The sequence below is a fragment of the Hyposmocoma kahamanoa genome, unplaced genomic scaffold, assembly GCF_003589595.1.
Source record: "Hyposmocoma kahamanoa isolate Upper Pololo Valley unplaced genomic scaffold, ASM358959v1 289, whole genome shotgun sequence".
NCBI classification, from domain to species: Eukaryota; Metazoa; Arthropoda; class Insecta; order Lepidoptera; family Cosmopterigidae; genus Hyposmocoma; species Hyposmocoma kahamanoa.
The window spans coordinates 1,835,141-1,857,006 of record NW_020653777.1 but is presented as its reverse complement, the minus strand read 5'-3'; the positions used below and the strand labels follow the sequence as shown (position 1 = coordinate 1,857,006).

General features: G+C 35.4%; 1 protein-coding gene across 4 annotated transcripts in view; it reads left to right on the top strand.

Annotated features, from left to right (window-relative positions):
- LOC113229158 (putative uncharacterized protein DDB_G0282133) overlaps positions 1 to 21,866 on the top strand; it is a 35,879-nt gene that overhangs the window by 616 nt on the left and 13,397 nt on the right. The window contains exons 2-4 of one of the 4 annotated variants that reach the window (XM_026462669.1): positions 3,786 to 3,861; positions 5,308 to 5,489; positions 5,685 to 9,383. In XM_026462669.1, the coding sequence (XP_026318454.1) occupies positions 3,786 to 3,861; positions 5,308 to 5,489; positions 5,685 to 8,180 (2,754 nt within the window). In that variant the 3' untranslated portion in view covers positions 8,181 to 9,383. Of the gene's footprint in view, positions 1 to 3,785; positions 3,862 to 5,307; positions 9,384 to 21,866 lie in introns of those variants that run through there. The other 3 variants (XM_026462671.1, XM_026462668.1, XM_026462670.1) reach the window with 3 other exon arrangements.

The window sequence follows — 21,866 nt, the reverse complement described above, 5'->3', positions numbered from 1 at the left end:
AAAATAGTTGCCATTATTATCTATACATTGCTGCCATCTAATGGGAAGGTTATTAATGCCTTTGCGATAGAACTCCGACGATCTAGACTGCACAAACTGTGTGAAAGCATTTTGTACTGCCTCCTGGGAAGAAAACTTCTTGTCACGTAGATAATTGTCCAAATCACGAAAAAAATGGTAGTCCGTTGGAGCAAGGTCTGGTGAATACGGAGGATGACGAATGGTTTCTAACTGCAGTTCCTGAAGGGTCAAAATGGTTTCTCGTGCTGTGAGGTCTCGCGTTGTTGTGGAGCAATAATGGTGAAGATCGATTCATGAGTCGGGGCTGTTTTACTGCTAGTTTTGTCAACATGGTTCGGAGTTCGGCACAATAGACATCTGCCGTTATTGCTTGACCAGATCGGAGAAAACTATAGTGAATAACACCATGCTGAGACCAAACAGTTACCATTACCTTTTTATTGGTAAGTTTTGCTTTAGGACACTGTTGTGGCATTTGACCTGGGGTCAGCCATTGCATTTTTCTTTTCCGGTTATCATAAAGAATCCACTTTTCATCACATGTTACAATTCGATCCAATATTCCTTCATTTCTGTACCGGTTCAACAAGGCAACACAAGTTTCAACACGCGTTTCTTTCTGCAGATCAGTCAAATCATGAGGCACCCATTTTTCGTATTTTTTTATTTTATTGATTTGACGCAAGTGAGTCAATATTGGGTAAGGTAACGTTAAACCATGCCGCTAATTCCTGGGTAGTTTGACTAGGATCGGCTTCCACTATCTCTCTTAATTCATCGTTATTCACCTGTGTGGGCGGTCTTCCTCGTGGCTCGTTCTTTAAGTCGAAATTTCCATCACGAAAGCGTTTAAACCAAAATCGCACGGTGCGTTCATTAGTAGACCCCTCTCCAAACGCAGCATTGATATTGCGGGCTGTTTCTGCCGCGTTAGTTCCGCGTCGGAACTCGTATTCAAAAATCACTCGAATTTTCGCAGTATCCATCTTTCTTGTCTAAATTGAATAACAAAAACAATTGAAAGTCGATATTCAAATGTTTCAAATTTAAAAAAAAAAAATCACAGAAACCATTTGAAAAAAGTTCATTCGAAAACCTCAAACCATGAAGATTCTATGAAAATTCAAAGAACCTATTGCAATAAAATGGCAATTTCATACTTTAACCCCTAATACTAATTGTTTCTTAGCGTAATACGGCGCGTGATGGCGTGGTCGCATAGTGACAGATTGTAAAATTTTAGTTTTGTATTCGGAATTAATTTGTTATTTTTTGTCTAGTAATTTAAAGTCACGTGAATTTAAGTCTTCATGTTATCATGTTTGACGTAATTTTGATCCTGTAGCTAAATGTTCTATTTTCATAAGTAGTATAGCTCTTATGGACCTATTGCATCGGTAGATAGGACTACAATACCTACACTCGAATTTAATGGTGGAGGAGGGGGGGACCCCCTTAACCCCTCGTGAGCGGGGTGTTACGGAGCTCACCTTTCCTGAGGTATAAAATATGAGAAAGTAAATTTCATATAAAAACCTAGCAAAAATGTATAATCTGACTTGAAAACAAGTTTGGAATCGCAAAAAAATCTTCTGGCTCTCGGCTCTCGCCGGCCGATGACATAAATCAATAAATTATAAGTACACTCCATAGTACACTGCACTACTCTGCTCTCATTGTCATAACTAATGCATTTTGGTAACTTTCTAGGAATTGGCACCTAAAACTTTTTTCTTTAAAAAATTCAATTACGATGGTGTTCTAATTTTTAATTTTTATTGTTTGAATGCCACGATATTTGACTACCACAATATTAAATTATTTTTGTGAGATTACTCCACTATGTTGTTGTAAGTATTAATAAGTACAAAATGTCCTTCGATCCGGCTGGATTCGAACCAACGTCTTCCATCAAACCGTCTCAGGGAGTACTACTCACGTTCTCCGTCAGACATCCGTCCGAAACAATTACTGTCAAATATGTAATACTAAATGTGAACAGCGCGACGTATCTTTTCTGTGTTGTTCGCCAACGGTGACAGTCAGTGGGCCGAAGTAGTCCAGACCCGTGTAGGTGAACGGGCGCTGGTGATGCGCCAGTCGACAGCGTGGGTGGTCCCCGGTTGGTGGGACTATCAGCGTAGCTCTTTTGATGCGGCACTGAAGACATCGGTGTATTGTCATTTTCGTAACAGGGCGTAATCGTAGAATGCAGTAATGTTGCTTGCACTCGTTCACTGTCGCTTCGACTCCGCTGTGATTAAGTTGTCTGTGTACGTAATCTATGTACTACTTTACGGCAGGTTATTCCCGTCAAGTACTACAGGTCGTTTCTGTGAGTCGGTGATATCCGCTGCGGCGTTGATTCGCGTCTTCAGTATTATCATTCCGTTGACAAGTTCGACCGCCAGGGCGCGCAGCCGGGAGAAATATTTGTAATATATATAAATGTATATATATGTAAATTTGTTTCTCTCGCGAGTTTGGGTGTAATTTGTGGTTGTTTATGTGTGTGTCCATGACACCCGCGTTACAGGGTTATGTGTGCGTGTTGTTATTATTATAAGTAGCAGTAGAGCGCCTTGTTAAAAGTTCGTCCAAGAAATTAGGCGGCAGAATTAGGAAGCACCTATTTTTGCCGCCAAATGGTAATACCTGAGTTCCTGTTTTGAAGGGTAAGGGTGCTGGTGAAATTACAGGCACATGGGATATGTCTCAGGGTTGACGGGCGCAGTGGTAGTGGCTCTTCACACCTTTACGATTTAAAGCTCTGAGTGGCACTGCAACTGCTATGGACAAGCGTCGCTTGCCACCAGACGCACGACATGTTGGTCCCGTCATTTGGTACCATAAAAAAAGAGATCCAAACCAGTCGTTGGCGGTATAATAGCGTAAAATGAAGGAGAGCCATGTCGACATAAAGTTTGAGTTTGTTAAATGCAGTACCTACAAATTGACATTTTTATACCAACATGGGGGATAGGTATCTTGATTATGGGAATATGATTATGAAATAGAAATGAAAAGCAGTACAATTATTAATTTGAGTCACTCGTTCAAACCCGCTATGAACACAGCAATAAACACGCCAACTATTTGATGTCTTATGTTAAACAACAAGCAAACGTTTAAATTCTATGAAGAATGGCGCATGCGACTACCAGCGCTATGCAAGGTCAGTGCACCGCGAGATTATGAGAATGTTGGTGCCTCCGTGGCCGAACGTTACGATACTGGACTGCCACTCAAAGGCTTCCACGATACAGGGTTTCCCTGGTACGGGGCTATGAGTGTGTGCGCGTTATTACTATTATTACATTATTTATGACTTTCCCGCTCTTTCGGGAAAGTCATCGAATACTCGATGGGGAAAGTAAACCAATTGTACCGATGGGATGGGCGCGCGCATACACTAGCCGCGCTGCTACATTTGTTTGGAGTTACCCTACTTATACTATTTTTTAATTTTTACTATTTTAAATTTATACTTGTAGTTAAGTTAAGTTAAATTTATCATATTGATCCCTCTTTCTCTTTTGCACATTGTTGTCCACGTATGTCCTTTGTTCTCACTACCTTGGGTTGGCTGAGGAGGTCTATTTTAGATATAAGTACACCTTAGGTCACCTCAATAATTTATATTTAATTGTATTTTTTTGGTGCAATAAAGAATATTCCTATGCTATGAGCCACAGTGACAAGGGAAATGCGACATAATGTGGGGTACAACTGATCAAGCTGTAAACATCTACTACTATTTTCAGGTGCATTTGGCAATGAAGGAGCTAAAGGTATCCATTTTCAAGAAGACCACGAGAAAAAATAGGGGCAGTAGTAATGGTGAGTTTCTTTTACATTTTTTTATGTTACAGACTTAAAATATTAACGCACTCTATACACACTGGCACATTTAACGGAACAAAGAAAAGTGAGAATATATAGTCTCTGTTCTGTACTGTCTGTACTAAAAAAACCGACCTCAAAAGTCATTCATCCCCTTGTTTGCCACCCTTAGAAGTAGAATATTTCTTCAAAATTAAATGGGACCGCTACTGAGGTACACCCTTTCCAACAAAAAAAAAAGAATCATTAAAATCGGTTTACAAATGAGTTATCGCGTAACACACATAAAAAAAAGAAACAAAGTCGAATTGAGAACCTCCTTTTTTTTAGTCGGTAAAAAATAGAAACGTATGTTTGTTTTTTTTAAATAAACTAACTCAAAGCCCAACATTGACTTACAATTATATGGACGTCGGGTCCGCGCTAAAAAGTGTCCGCTCTTGTAAGGCGCTAAAATCGTATACAGAGCGAGCGCGACACTCCGCTTTAGTCTTCATTTGTTCTACTGACAGCGCGATACTGCGATGACATTAAAATTTAAATTTCGAATAGGTTGACTTGGGACATTTTTTTCGTGGTTTTTGTATTAGACCCGTCGTCTATTTATTTGTAAGTCAATGAAGCCCAAAGTGCCCTTTACAGGTCCCGTGGTCACGGCTGACTGGTTACGCGATTCACACCCGGAAAAAAATTTCATTTCCAGGGTGTAACAACCGCGAAAACTGAAGAAATCGATAAAATAGTAATGTTTTTATTTTTTAATCAACTTCAAAAAAAGGAGGAGGTTCCCAATTCGACTGTATTTTTTTGAATGTATGTTGCGCGATTATAAATAAACAAGTATTAGATATAGAATAGCAATTAAATGTTTCATGTGTCTTTTCTTTGTACAATAAAGAATATATATATAAATTAACATCTTTTAACATCGACTTTGAATGTTTATTGAAAGAATCTAAATTAAAATTAAGTCTATGTCGCTCCCTATTTTCGAAACCGGATTGCGTAAATACCCCTAACACGGTCGTAGTCTGCAACATGTATATATTTATATTGAACATATATTTATGTAAGTATGGTTTATCGTTATTTATTATTTCATAAATTGTAATGTAAGTTTTTTTATTTATTTATATAACACTGACCTTGCCTCCAAATTGTAATAAGTAGTGATCACAAAAGATAAGTTAATGGTCGCAGTGATGAAGGGCTACATAGGCCTTGTATGAAGACTCTCAAATAATAATTATCTTACTGTAATACAGCAGATTCCTCTTAGACAAACGTCTCAGAGGAATCTGCTATACTTATTATGCAATTCGTGTTACTGGATTTGGAAATTTAACCGTAATCTACGAATGACCTACGGGCATTAAAGAAATCTTAAGTAAATAACTTGTAACTTCTCTGTCCACAATATTAATGCAAAATAATGTATTGCAGGTCTCAGGTCATCCAGTTGTTTCCGCCAAAAACAAACCACACTTGACAAGAGCAGAGCCGAAGAAAATTCAACAGCGTGCACCACACTACGAGGCCAATCGAACCTCCACACACTCGACAAATCCAGCACACGAGTTACAAAACGTAAAACTCGCAACAATCATTATCAAACCAACAAACAGGTAAGACTGACAGCTCGCTCTTACCAAGAACCTTGTATATCCAGTACTGTTCAACCCACTCAAGAATCCAGTTTTAATGGAATTTTCGCTTCGGAAAACTTCTTGCATTTAGACACCTTACACAATTTGCAAAAAAGTATTAACGATATGAGAGCCCGTATAAAAAGATTAAATGAAACTATTGATTCCTTAAAGGAAAGTCAAAGCTCTGAGGATGATAATGCGACAGCAGAGGATTCCATTACAACCACGCGTAGTGCGGATGATTCCGATGTGCATATGAAGACATTGACTGACATCACTGACTTAGAAACTGATAATTTTAATGGACATACTGAACCAAATGTGAACAATATCGCTTTTCCTGTTATCGAAACTATACAACCCGCCAATTCGTACATTTCAAACTTTGACAATTTACCGCTTACTTTTGCCAATGCTCAGAGCATAAATCTTATCGATCAACATACGATCCCGAACACTGGTAATACTATTCAGGATCTGAATAATAACAATCCAAACATGACATCGTATAATTTCAGAAGCGATTTAAACCCAACATGCGCCCAAATGCATCAGTATAATTTTAACATGACTACAGATTCAGTACAACCAAACAGCAACCATACTTTTTATGCTCAGAACTATGTTAACACTAGAGGGAATAACAATACTGTATGCAGTGTTATTCCTTGTAATGTACCACCTATTTGTGCTCCACGAGTAAATACATCTTATACGTCTGCAGTCGAAAATTGTATATATCCCATAGAAAACGTTTTTCAAGGTCTGCAGAGTATACCAACAGAAGTTAACAATTATAATTGTTTGACGGCTAATTTCCAACAATTTAATAGCCAGAATATATTTGATGGGCCGAATTCAAACTCCAGTAGAACTGTGATTGGAGGTCAGTTAAACAAAATCCACGAAACTCTTCGTAACAACATAATATGTAATGCAATTAGTACCCAGACCAATGATAATCGACGAAATATACAAACTGAAACCGGCACTCAAAAGGAAACTGCAAATACTATTGCACCTACTACTAACGTTATTGCCAAATCAACACTTACAAGTAACTTTGCGTTCAATTCAGTTTCAAGTATCAGGTATGAAGAAATTTCAAGAAAAAGTTCAACTGATTCTAACCAGCTAATCATAAATGAAGACCCGATAGATTCGACAGAAGCCATGCCCGAAGACATAACACAAGATCTTGTTAAAATTTGGTATGATTTTTCTCCAGGAAAAAAAGCTGTTATTCTTAAATCTCAAGCCGTGTCTAAATCACAAACTGAAATACCAAGTAATGATAAAACAGCTCTCAATTGCAGTAACAACACACAGTATCAGAGAAACTTACAATCAGAGTTCAACTTAGAATCTCAGACCAACTTAGCATCTCAGTCCTGTTTAAACACTCAGTCCAGCTTAGAATCACAGTCCACAGAACCTTCTACCAATAATAATATTCCTGAAATCAATATCAAGAAACGACGTGGTAGCTTGTTGCTTGAAGCACTGAAAATCGAAGAAACTGCAAATACTAACGATAAGAATTGTCAAAAAAGTAAAACGACACCTTTGAGTCGACGACATAGTAAGAGTGTGCGTCGAAACGTCAAAGACTCGATAGAACCTTTGGCTGACTGCAACTCTGAAAATAATTCGACCAACAAAGAATCCTTGCCCTCTGTTATTGTAGTGAAAAACCCGATCATAGCTGAGTCTACAAGTTTAATGCAGAATTCTCCTCAACGCAAAGAAAGTACTCCTAAAGCGGATACCGTTGCAAAAAAAGACACCACTGAGAAATTTACACTTACTCACCAATTTGCTAAACCAACCGGCAACAATGTCAATTTCAAAGACGGGGACAAAGATAAAAGTAGCAAGGAGAATCGTGAAAAGAAGAGTTCCAAACACCGCAATAAATCTCGTTCATCTAAACGAAAAAAAACCGATAACGATCGGAATGATAAAGAGAAACCATACAACTCTAAAAAAATGGATGTAAGAAAAAAGGACCGATATGAAAGGCAGAACTTCAATAGTAATTCTAATGTTATATTTGCTTTAAACCAACATCAAGCAGGCCCAAGAAGCTATTACAGATACATTAACGATTATGATTGGCCATACTATAACGAAAGTTACAATCACTATGGCGATGTAAGAAGTAATCATTTGGACACCACATATAGCCAAGTCAACTATAATTACAGAGTTCCGGACTGGCCTTATGACACTACTACGAACTTCAGAAGAAATAAGTACCAAGTTTCTGAAGAAAGACGTTCAAAAAAAACTACCGTACCTAAAAGGAAAGAGTCCGTTCTAGACCCAAAGCAACCCCCATCTTCAAAGGCCACAGACAAAACAGATGTTACCGATACGTTAAGCAAAAAAGGGACAACACTTGACAAGCCGAGTTCGAAGCCTGCAAAACAGCCTAAAAAATATGTAGGACATACATCAAAGAATCAGACACCACCAAAGAAAATATCTCGACTAAATAATATAACAAAAACGACAAATAATGTAGAGACAACTCAAGACAGTGCCAATGGCAAAAAAAGTCCCGTTTATGTCTTCCGAGATGGCACGTTTTGCGGTATATACCATACTGAAAACCCGACTAGTCCCGACCCAGAAATGGTAGAAACAACGCAACAGAAATGGTAGAAAGGCAATGTGCATTGAAATCAGTTAATAATTTAGGAATAACGTCGGATGTTTCGTCTACCAACAATACAGAAAGAACCACTCTCACCACTAAATCTGAAAATAAAACGTCACTTTCTAAATCCGCCCGAGAACTACAGACAACGTCGCCTAGTATACGTAGAACATCAGACAAATTTAATGTCGAAAAATTTGCTCAAAACTTAAGAAAACTTGTTAATCCCCACAAAGAAAGTCGGTCTGATTTTCAAGAAGAATCGCGCGGAAATAAACAACACAAAGAGTTAGCGACGGACATTTCATCAGCAATTACGAATACGAAATCAGCAACGAAATAAAATGAACAATAACGTCACTAAGTTAATTTTTATAAAATTTACATCATGATCAATGAATGATACACCATGAAAAAAAAATGGAAATAAATTATTTTGTTATTCCGCGAACCCAGTGGAGGTTAAATTGTGCAAAATAACTTATTATCGCTAACTTTTTTTTCATGCATTTAATTTTTTTTAATTCAACACAAGTGTTTTCTACGACTTAATCCACAGAGTTCTCGGAATATCAAATTAATTTACTTCCATTTTTATTACATGAACTGCCTCAAAGTAACCCCAAATGTATTAATTTAAAAAAATGAGAGACTTGCTAGTTTGTAATTTAATGATTTCGCCTAAGAAATTGTAATAATTGACAATAAAAGTAAAACTAATTATAAGTTGTAAACTACGGTTTTTTAAAGTCGCACAAACTTTTTATTTTTCATTTATTTATAATGCACAAGTACATTACATTCTAGCCAAATATAAGACTAATAAGTAATTTACATCTCACTTAATCATATAAATAAACTAAGGAAACTAAGAATTTACCCACTATCATTGCACCAGTCACACTAACTATATTGTGTTGTGTCCGGGGCGAAGACATGTGTCTATAGTTTTAAACAACATACAGCGCATGATGAATGCGTCCCCCGGATTACAATTCAACATATCTAGCAGTATACATGATTTGATAAAAAAATAATTAAAATAAGTATTACTATAATATTGTGAAAAGCGTATCGAATGTGCAATTTGAAATTGTGTCAAGTCGGTACGTAAATTTTATTCACTGTTTAAAATTGATCTGTGATCAAACTGTTTATTACCATTAAAGTAGGTTTCGCATGTAAGCCAAGCGTCAATTCTGTTTACATCTGTTTAGAAAGTTCATACAACATTGAAGTACGAATTTTAAAAAGTAATTTGAATTTTATTGTTTAGAAAAATTGTTCTTTTTAAACTTGAAATGTTTACTTTTAAAATTCATCCGTTGTGCTAGTATCTCTAGAGAGGAAAAAACATTTTTTTTTATAAATTTACAATTTATCCAATAGAATGTCGACGTATTAAAATATATAACAACATTAAATTATCAAAACTTGTAAGCCTTTTGTGTAGTAAGTAGTTGATTCAATTTTGACGCGACAAAAAAAAAAAACAACATTAAATAACTAAAACTAGCAAACCTTTTCTTTAGTAGTTGATTCAATTTTGACGCAACAAAGCAGTCAATTGCTATTTTGAAAAATTAAAACAGCACTTCATCACTATGACGAGCAATTGATGTATAGTGCTAACAATGTAATACTAGTGTTGCATAAAGTTTATATTATTACATAAAGATAGTTTTTGTTATTTAGAAAGTTGATTTTTATAATTATATCGTTTTATGAAACATTTAGAAAGAGCACATTTCTTCACTGTTATTTATATTATTCACTTTTGTTGATTAATTTTTCCTCTTAGGCCTTTAATTGCCAAGATATACACTGTTGATTAATAAACATCTTAGGTACTGTTATGATTGTTAATTTCATTTGTTTTAAAACTGGCACGAAGTTAGCACTATGGCCACTAAATGAGGGACCTTTTGTTAAGACCAATTTGGGAAACCAATTTTTTTTTTTAATTTGTTCTGGTTTGGGTTGAGTTGAGTGCCCCAGACTTACTCCTCAGGTTGAGACAGGAAGGTGTTGTATTTTTCTGGCTTATTATTTGTGACCTAAAGACAAATTAAAAAAAAAGAAAATGATAAATTGTTATTATTATTATTAATCATTAAATGTCAAAAGAGGTCTAGCAAAAATTGTGAGCGTAATAGATTTTATGTTCCCGAGACAAATATACATATATACACACACACACACACACACACACACACATATATATATATATATATATATATATATATATATATATAGTATCCCATTGTTTTAAAATAATTGTAATAAATTTATAACACAAAGCGCCACTTTTTTTTACATCAGAAGATAACAATTTTGTGAATTAAATAAAAATTCGATACAATGTAGGCTAAAAATTTTTAAAATATTTTCATTTATCAGTTGGCGACTTTAGGGAAAAGCGATAAAGTATTTTTAACCGTTTTAAAAACACTCCTGTGATTTTGGTATCATTTTTATGAAAATAATATGTGTTTTTCAATATTGATCCATTTTCATTGTAAATTATTTCACATTTTTAAATGTACTACATATTATAATAAAATATATTTATAGTTAAAAAAGCAGAGGTCAGTTCGAAACTTGCACGTTTATTACACTATCCGATTTCAAGGAGCCTGCATCGAGGATAGGCGCGACCCCTTGTTACGGCGCCACTCTTACTAAGTCATGTTATACCTCCCTAAGTTTAGGGTTCCTTAAAATCCGATAGTTTAATAAATATTTTAATCAGAGTGACAACAAAATAAACAAAAAGTGTCAATTAAATGTATTTACAACAGTATTACGTATGTAACCTGTAAAATCACGATTTTACAGTACGGCGTATATTGAAAGTAAATAACTTGATATTTTCAGGTGTAACATTTTTTGGACCGAATTAGGTACAATTAAGCAAGCAAGCAAGCAAGCTAATAATATCTAAAGGATATTCAGAATATAATACATACATTATTCTCTAAAGTTTTATTTTTGAAACGCGATTTTTTCAGATAATCGATATGATTTCCTGTTGTCGAAATATTTTATAGATTTTTATCGGTTTAGAAATGTTACTACGATCAAAGTATCGTCTATGTTTTCCATTTTCTAATGGTTTATATCATTGTTTATATTATATAAATGATACCAGCGCAGCGCTAGCTAACTAATATGTACCTAAGTGTTTTTCAACAGGAATTTTCCCATTGTTAATTATGGAATGTTTTTAAATATTTAAAACTTAGAACTACGTTTTCTAAAGAAAATGTTATAATGTTCTTTTTTGATTTTATAAGAAAAATAAATGATGGACATGAAAAGTTTCGTGTTTTTATTTATTTGGCATTTATCGCCTCTCTTTTGTCACTAAAGGCACTACACATAAATAAATAACGCTCACACTCATTGCCCCGCACAAGGAAAACCCTGTAACGCGAGTGCTATTAACAACCATAAATTACATCCAAACTCACGAGAGAAATAAATGTAGGCCATACGAAGGCAGTAATAATGTACATGGCTGTTCTTATTCACTCACTCGCATTCAGAGCGCGACGGGAAGTGAGCGTGCCTACAGCTCCGGTACCTATCTGGAAAATAGGGAGGGTGCTGTACGTGCACCCGGGGCGGCTCACCCAAGGCACTAGCCTTACCTCAGAACCGGATGAAGTCCGTGCATATGGGCTGATCTGACGTTAGGACCTGACTGAGATGGTCTCTATGCGGGCTCGCCCGCACCTACCCTTCCCGCATAACCAAGAGGTTGATAATAAGGTGCACTATAAACAAAACTTTTGTAGAAAGATGTGGGACTGTTCCTATTGGGTGATTGTATACTTGGAAAAAAATTTGACCACGACAAATATTTTTGCTATTTAAAGCTGTAAGCGGCACAGCAACTGTTATGGAAAGGCGTGTCGCTTACCATCAGGAGCACGGCTTGTTCATCCCGTCACTTGCTATCATAATAATCTCAGTAGGCATATAGTACAAAACAAAGAAGTATAAAAAAAAGTAAGTAAAAAACGACCTTAAAAGATAGTGGAATTCCATCTATCTGCCAAGTTTTATTGAAATCGATTACCGGAAAGTGCGCGAAACCGAATTCATCACCTAGTTTAGTTGTTTGTGGAATATTTTCTTCAAATTTAAATGGGACCACTGCTGAGGTATCCTCTTTCCAACAAAAAAAATCATCAAAATCGGTTCACAAAATGTTATCGGAGTTATCGCGCTCACAAAAAAGAAAAAGTACAGTCGAATTGACAACCTCCACCTTTTTTTGAAGTCGATTAAAAACATACAGATCATGAGCAAATATGGTCGTCATCACATGGCGACATAGAGTCGAATAACAAAACACATCAAATACCAAAATACTAGACACTAAAAAAAACACGTATTGTAGAATAAGTTTTAGGTTATTCCAACCAAAGTCAAAGAATCTTTATTTCATATGTAAGCAAATAATTACACTTGAAATTTTTTTTTTATTTTTTTTTATTTATTTATTATTCATATAAAAGCATCAGAACAAAAACATTACAGTATAACATAAACTTAAGTAAGTTTTTCTGTATACCGTCAGACGTCGTACAAAAATATTTTTGTGTGTAGTGTGTGCATTGTTCATACTACTGCGTGCTGATTAATATTTGTCGTAGTGCGCGTGTGTGTGTGGTAGTCGGTCGTTAATAACGGGTGTTATTTATTATCATAATAATATATGCGCTGGACCTGAGTATTATGAAGAGGCTTAAATAATAATTAATAATATAAGTTATTTTATTGTTATGGTATATGTTAGTTATAGGTTAGTTATGTTCAATAATTGATCTTTGTTAGTATTAAATTTGATTTAAAAAGTGTGTTTTTAATTTATGTTTGATGTTTTTATCATCTAGAGAACTTTTAATATCTTTTGGAATTTCGTTTATTAGGTAAGGAATTATGTATTTTAATCTATTTTTACCATAGAGATTTCGATAACACGGTAGCACCAGCTTTTTATTGTAGACATTTCGCGTAATTATTTCACCACTGTAGGTGGATTGTAAATTTTTATCAAAGAAGTGTTCAACTAATAACATATATTTTAATTTTTCATGTACTGGAAGTATATTACAGTGGCGGAACAAGCCGCGGTTATCATCTTTGTACTTTAATTTAATTTTAGTTGGTACTATAATTTTTAATATTCTTAATTGCATTCCGTAAATTTTATCAAGATGACCTTTACAGGTTAGGCCGTAACTGGTAAGTCCATATGCAATAATTGATTCCCCAAGTGAAATGTACAGATTGCGCAATGTAGGGTAAGGTATTTTGTATTTTATAATTGAAAATTTGGCCAGAATAGCTTTCAGTTTGTTACTAACAATATCGATATGTTCAGTCCATTTCATACGACTATCTATTGTTAGTCCTAGGTATTTCTGGCTATCCACTAATGCTATATAAGGGCATTTGCAAGATGTTGAATTTTCTTTTATTAAGTGTAAGCACTGGTGTTCATGTGCAATGAGCCTGAGTTCTTTACTTGATTTGCGATTCTGGGATGAACTCACATACATAAGTTTAGTTTTATTGGCATTAAATACTAAACCAGCGTCATGCGACCAATTCATCAGGTTACAAAAGTCTATCTGCAAATTTTCTAATGCTTCATTCAGATCGTCATGAGCAGACAAAAGGCACGTGTCATCGGCGAATAAATATAAATCACATTTTTTTATTACATTTGTGACATTATTGACGTATGTCAAAAAGTGTAGGGGTCCAAGAACTGAGCCCTGCGCCGTACCATCATTGACCAACATTTTATCACTGAAAGCTTCGCCTACTTTTACAGAGTAGTAGCGTATGCTAAGATAGTTTTCACACCATTTTAGTAGCGAGCCCCTTACGCCGCATTCATCTAGTCTCTCGATGAGCACATTATGTCTTATCGTGTCAAATGCTTTGCTGTAGTCTATGAATACAATTAGAACGTGTTTCTTATTGTTGAGGTGTTCATTAACTGAATTAGTAAAGGCAGATAGCAGTTGTGTCGTAGATTTATGCGGCTGGAATCCATATTGTTTTTTCGTCAGTATATTGTTGATATTGAAATGTTTATGTATTTGAGTTGAGATATATTTTTCTATTATTTTATCAATAGTTGGCAAAATCGTGATCGGTCTGTAATTATCGTAGTTATTTTTGCTTCCTTTCTTAAAAATGGGCCTAACAATTCCTACTTTCAGCTCATCGGGGTATTTTCCTGTTAGAACACTAGTGTTAACAAGTCTAGCTATAGCGAATGCGATTCTACTGCTAATTAATTTTATATCCATGGCACGAATGCAATCCACGCCTGGAGCCTTGTTTTTATTTAAGGAGTTTATAATTTTTTGAACGCCGTCAGCATTTGCTTTTTTGAAGAGCATCGAGACTTTAGCTGGATTACTGTATTGAGTCTTATCTAAAATGTTTTTATGGCACTGTGGCATTATGTTCCTTACACTATTGCTAATAGTTTTGGCAAATTGATTGGCAATGTCGACTGTTGCTTTCAAATGCCTCTAATAATACTTTGTCTACTGAAGACCGTATTCTGCCTGTTAATTTATTTAACAAATTCCATAAATTTCTAGGATTATTTCTATTTAAATTAATTTCTCTAATTGTATAATTGTTTTTTGATTTTAAAATCATTTTATTGGCAAAATTTCGAGCTTTGTTGTATTTTTGTCTTATTATCATATTATTAGTATCTTTTAGCCATTCATTAAACAATGTATCCCTATATTTACATGCTTGTACAATTTTATTACTAATCCATTTATTATTTTCTTTTTTTGGGTTTCTACTTAACTTTATCCTTATTTGCGCTTTTTTATAACAATTATTTATTTTATTACTCATGAAATTGTATATTAAATTAGGACAGGTCATATCGTTTATTTGTTCCCATTCAATTTCGCTTAAGTATCTTTCTAGCTGTAACTGGTCAAAACATAATTTATATTTTTGTTCACCTCGTATATTTGTTTGAGAGAACACATCGCCGGTGCATGCGAATGCGATAGCTCGGTGATCTGCCAGTTTCGTGCATAACGCCGCTGTGTAGACGTCTTGCGTGCGGGATCTTGCATAGATGTGATCAATACATGTTTGAGTAATTTTATTCTTTACCATTTCAATTCGGGTGTATTGCGATATTCCACACACAAGTCCACAGCCGTACAGCATGCAATTATATTTATGTTTTATAGGTGAATTATTTTGTAAGTCAATATTAATATCGCCTATTAGGAACAGTTCATTATTAGTGTCTATATTTTTTAAAACATTTCTCGGATAGGCAATTTCATGAAGAAAACAGTGATGTGTGTTACAATACACGTAAAACCTAATCAGAATTCTATGCATTTTTCTGATGCAGTTGCAAGCGAAAATGCATTTTTTGCAATTAAGAGACACCTATGAAGTGTCCTATGTGACAGGCCGCACAACGAGGCTAAACCACTAAACTCTACTGCTCATTCGTAAGGCAGATTCCCCTGAAAAGTAAGAGGAAGAAACTCTAGGAGTTGCTCTTTGTAAATATACATTTGTACACAATTATCATTTACAATATTTATTTCCAACATAATAGATTGAGACTACATGCTAGAGCAGTTTACTACCACAGATTTTTGTCATCGTGCCAAACGAACAAAGCTACATCACTGTGCAAAGTTGTCGTCTTGGCGTATTTGAGCCTTTGGCGATTTTTAGAGCGGTTACACACGCGCGACTTCAAGCAGCGATGTGCATCGATATGAAGGGCTCATACAGAGTGCAGCCGCCGCGCCCGCGACTTCCCTTTCACAATGTCGAAGCGGCTACGAGCGGGTAGATCTCTACACGTCGAAATCTCAAACAGACGCTAGACGTTGGACCAAGCACTGTGAAAGGTACGGATGAATCGAGCCAATAGATCTAACCGCGCCCGCCTCGAGGCGCCGATGCGCGCGGCCACTGTAAACGCAACGAGCGTCTACGTACATTTGATTTACATGCACCCGCGACTGCCGCCACTCTGAATAAGGCTTAACGCGCGACTGCATCGATACAAACGCGCGATTGCATCGCTACACTTGTGATTTAAAAGCGATTGCATCGATGCAATCACGTGTTTGCATCGCAGTTAAACGTCGCCTTGCGTAACCACGCTCTGGCGACAATAATATTTAAAAAATATAATAAAGTTTGTTGGCTATGCAGTCTGGCTTGTGAACAACTTGTAACAGTACGCTGTGTGACTCCGGATTCAATCAAGGCCCAACCAGTGTTGCCAGAAATGTATTTCTTATATATTTTCGTAACTTTTGAGAACGATGAGATTTGTAAAATTTACGATTATAGTTTACGAATGCAAATTAGACAATAAAGTAACTCAGAAATGGAGCAAACAAAATTAAATCAAGTAATTAGCGTAGGTACCTAACACACTTTTTATTTTTGGGATTTAGACGTTGTATAGGTAGATTTTTTTATTAAAAAACCGATAATTAAAACTACAGCATAAATTTAACTTTCCAGGTAACGAAACGTAATTTTTGATTCAAGGGCCCTGGCAACACTGTGCCACCGCTTTACCCGCTTCACGGTACAGGCTTGAGTAAAGCAAGTACACCGAGGATGATTTATCATTACATTATATAAGTGTGCCAGCCAACATACATTCCAATTAAGTTGCATGAAAATTAATTTCCCACAGATTAAAGATGTTTCGCATTGAAATATTGCAGTATATATGCTGATATAATTAAGCTAGTTTAGCTATAAACTATACATGTAATATTATCGGCGTGGAAATTATCCCAATATTTCGCACTCGAAACCGAATACTGTCGTAACTCCAAAATGATGGAATTGAGATAAACACGATTTGAAAGTTAAAAAAAATTGTACTGAATTTAACCAATAAATTTATATTCTTGTATTTATAAACGTGGATAACTAGTTATTGACTTGTGTAAATAAATGAATATTAGACAACATATACTTTTAAACTTTCGCGTTGCATTGTACTAACATTTGGAAACGGGAATAAACGCGTTTGTTTACATACATACGAATAGGTCGTCAATCAATCTAAACATCTACCTACTTATTGAAAATGGAAGAGAAATAATTCCTTTATTTTCATCGTTTTCATAAATCATTTTCTTCCGTGCCCTACACCGACCGTAGGTAAAGCCGAGATCGAACTTACACACATAAATACTGCCGTCGTTAGCTGAAAGGACGCATGTGACAAAAACTCACAACCGAGGAAATAAAGTTTAAAGAAATTAAATTACAAAATATCTAATTTCTCTTGCGGTAACTATACCTTAAAAATAGAAATGATACTATTGATCAGTCATTTTTACTGATCACGGCAGGATACGTCATCATCATCAAACTTAAGAGTTATACTCTCGTCCGTGGAGCATCTTCCAGTCACCTCTCCTATAAGCCACCTGCTCGACCACCTTATACGACACGACGACACCGGCCTTTTCCTTTATTTACTGTAAGTATGTTCCTCTTCCCCTCGAATTTTCCCTCCAAAATGGTCTTAAAGAAGTTGTCGAGTCGTATCAAATGTCCAATCATTTTATTTATAGTATTCAGGATCGTTCTTTTCTCGTGATACATATCTAACAAAATTTTTGAAAACATGCACCCTTTCAACTAACGGCGGCTGAATACATAACAAGCTCTAGGAAAAAACTTAATTCCTTTACGTCTGGTTTTTAGGTCATCCTGTACGCAGTAAAGATTAACGCATGCAAACTATTATAAACGACAGTACTTAATCACGATTCACCATTATAAGATCATACAATATGAATTCGCGACTATTTTTAATTTGCCTCTACTGCTTAGTTTCTTTTCAAGGTAAGATTTTTTCTCGCAGGACTATATTACCAACATCATAAATAACACATTGTATCTCGTACACATTCTTTCTTTTGCTTCCTTGGTACATAACTTTAAATTAAATTCTACTTAGCATTATTTCGCCATGAATGCAATAGAATGTAAAAAGATCGTCGAATTCTGGCTTAAGAATAAAATTTACCATGAAACAGATGGCTTGCTGGAAGTTATAACTACTAATTATTTTAGGGAAATATTTACGAGTAAGTGCATATCAGAAAATTAATACATATAAAATTCTGTTCATTATTCAAATAACTTCCACTTCTAAAAAAATATTTCACTACAAATAAAACAACTGTCTAACAAAACTAGTATCAAAAATAAAGTCAAAACATGTTTCAAATCTAGACCTCTGTTAATTTGTCAGTGTACAACGAAAGTGTTCATTTATTAACAAAAATATGGTTTACATAACAAAAATACTGATTGCACATCAATTTAAATTAACTCTAAACGAAATAACAATTCTTTTAACAAAATTACCGTGATTTTTCTCATAAAATTACCTTCGGTTATACAATGAATCACGTACAACCATAGTCAATGCGTACAACAAATACATATATTTATGATATAATGAATAACACATATTGAATAACATTATTTTAAAAATGTCATTCGATTTACTGAAAATAATCGGGACTTTTTATCTCTTTCGCGTACAACCTTGAGTTTGGTACAATATGTCCGAATAAAGAACAAGCTAGAACGCTGTGCAAATGAAACTGCCCTCATTTTTTCAAAAACTATAGACTACATAACTTGGACCTTTTCAAGGCGAGAGTGAATAGGCATTATTTAGGTGTGCATGCTCCATCGTCGACCTCATCGTCACTTTCCATCAGGTGAGATGGAGTCAAATGCGCACCTATGTTTTATAAAAAATAAAAAATTTTATTAATTTCTTTTTTCTATTAATTTCATTTCTTTTAATATTTTTTTATTTACCTGTTATGTCCCACTGCTGGGCAAAGGTTAATAAAAGTTATTTTAATTTTTTAAATTATTTTCTGCTTTTTTATTTTAAGCTTTGCAGCTGATTTTCTTGTAAGCAATTCATAATATTGGAACTAAATTGAACCTTTACTTGCAAACACAAAAAAATGCTACGATTTTCAAGCATTAAGACTGTCGCAATGTTTGTGTGCAAATTTGATTTTTTTTCTCGCAATTTTTATCTTTTTTTTTGTCGCAAAGTTTGTGTGTAAATTTGATTTGATGTCGGATCGAACGATTTTTTTATTTGTTCGATCTTTCTATCAATAATAATAACAAACTAGTGGAGTATTTCCACAAAAAGCAAACGAATATCATAGTAGTATAAAACATGTATTAGGTATTTTAGTTTTTACAGTACTTAAAATAATTGTAATTAAAATAGTACATGATGCTTACACTAGGTAAAGTAGCAAAAACTGTTACTTTTGTTTAATGATTTGCAATATTCGCAAATACCTATCTAAAACTAGCTTTATTAAATACATTATAAGTTACACCGTGCATAAGGGTTCATCCTGTTCAATGTCCACAGCTGTAATTCAATCTATAGAAGCATTAACTGTTGAAAAAGAGAGTCAAGAAGGTGACGACGATTCGGAGAATTTTCCTATCCTCATATCAGGTATATATTTTTTTTACTTTTTGTTTTTTGTTACGTTGTTTGTTGTGGGTGTGGGCTGAGATGATGATGGTGATGTTTGTTGTCATGAGTCCAAAAAGTTTCGTTATTTCATCCAGAGTCATAATTTGTTTTTTTTTCTAATCTAGGTAGCACACAAGTTTTTATTCCATCGCGTCGTTTTCAATTAAAGATGATGTCGCTGAAGCCGTTGCGCCCCAACGTGCCCCGATCGAGGAAAGTCAACTTCCACAACTACCCTTCGTTATTTTAAATACAGCTAATTGTGCAATCCCCAAATTGTATTATTCATAGATGTAACCGCCAGACCCAAGCATGAGAAGTAGAGGGTCTCGACGAGCTCGTTAAATTAAAGACGATCAGAAACTAAAACTATGTAGGATTATATTAGATGAATAAAATTGGGTCCCCGTGGCGAAGTGTTGGCAGCGTTCCCCTTTTGTATAGCTATGCTATGGCTAAGAGCGGTTACACACGCGCGCGACTTTAAGCAGCGATATAAACGCGATGCAAGTTTTAAATTAATTAACTAATTTATTTATTTAAAGTATTTATTAATGCCACTTTTTTATTCTTTGTTTATTTTAGGAACTTTGATCGTTACTGAACATGTCAGCCCCATTAGAAAAACAGTACCTCAAGAAAACACTTGATAAAATGTTGACAGATAAATCAAAATACTACCTAACAAACATGTGTACTAAATCTCCGCGACGCTACATGTTGGCTCCGACAAAACAGATTGAAACCACCCAACATTAAATGTACGGAAACCAGCCTGTGCAAATAACCGCGCCCTGATAGGCTCCGTCCGAACATACTCCATGAGCAAATGATGTACATCTTCAGGAGTCCCACACACTTCGCAATACCACTTTTAAATTTACAATTAACAAAACAAAATAATGTGCATAAACCTATTCTTCGTACATAATTATTCAACATAAGCGACTGTATTGAAACATGATGCAATCCCGCTGTTATGTATCGATGCAGTCGCGGGTTTATAATGGCCTATAAATCGGAAGTGTAGCGATCCAATCGCGCGTTTCACGAAACCGCGTTTGCGTCGCTGCTAAAAGTCGCCGTGTGTAGCCATTCTAACACGTTGGGCAAGGTGGCTGCCGGCCCTTGAGTCACCCAGCAGTCTATTAATTTTTTCAAATAAAATTCATTTGTAAAAATGAAGGCCACCGGGATCCCACGCGTCAGAGGTTTCAACTCAAGGCCAAGGATGTAAATAGGTAGCCGGAGCCGAGACCCTGGTACTCGTAATTCTTTAGTATTTGCCAGCCCTCTTGCTGGTGTGCTGGAGATGGCATGGGGCAAGTACCCGGCCTGTACGAGCTGCATGTCTCGAACAGTAATATGTCAGAATATGTCAGGTGATATCAGCGAGATGATGCAGGGAGATGTCAAAAATGCTGTAGAAATAATACTCGACCGATACCACTGAGTAATTATATTGTACTGAAAATTATAATTTATACATTTTGCACGTGCACAATGTAGGGTGCGACGTTGCATATTGTCAGTTGCGCAATAATGTACGTTGACCCGTACATACTCCCAACACACGAGGAAGAATTAAAGTAAAAATGTCATTAAAAATTGTAAATATGCAAAATACAAATCTTATAAATTAACAATGTTTAAATATTCCAACTAAAAATATAAAAACTGTTCTTAAATATTTCACTTACATGTCACTGTAAAATTATCAACTTAAAAATTTAATATAAAAGCAAATTAAGAGCAACAAAAATATTATTTAACTAGGTTTGTAGAATTATTTAAATGGAAGTGAATTTTCTTCGGCGTCGTTGGTGAGGTACCGGTGTCCACACTCGCCATGGAACCTCTCAATGCGCTAGTCATTCTTCCGGGCGGCAACATAGAGCGTGGCGCAGTGACTATTACGTCAGTGAGTGACGTCTCATCCATCGCAGAGAGACGGGTAGAACTTTGTTGCGCGGGCGCTCTTTCTTGCAGGTTGCATAGCTTAGATTTTATGTAGCATCCTAAGATCCCGAGTAATGATAATACTAGTCCAATGATACTTGTGTAGATAATAATGTAGTGCGTGTTATTG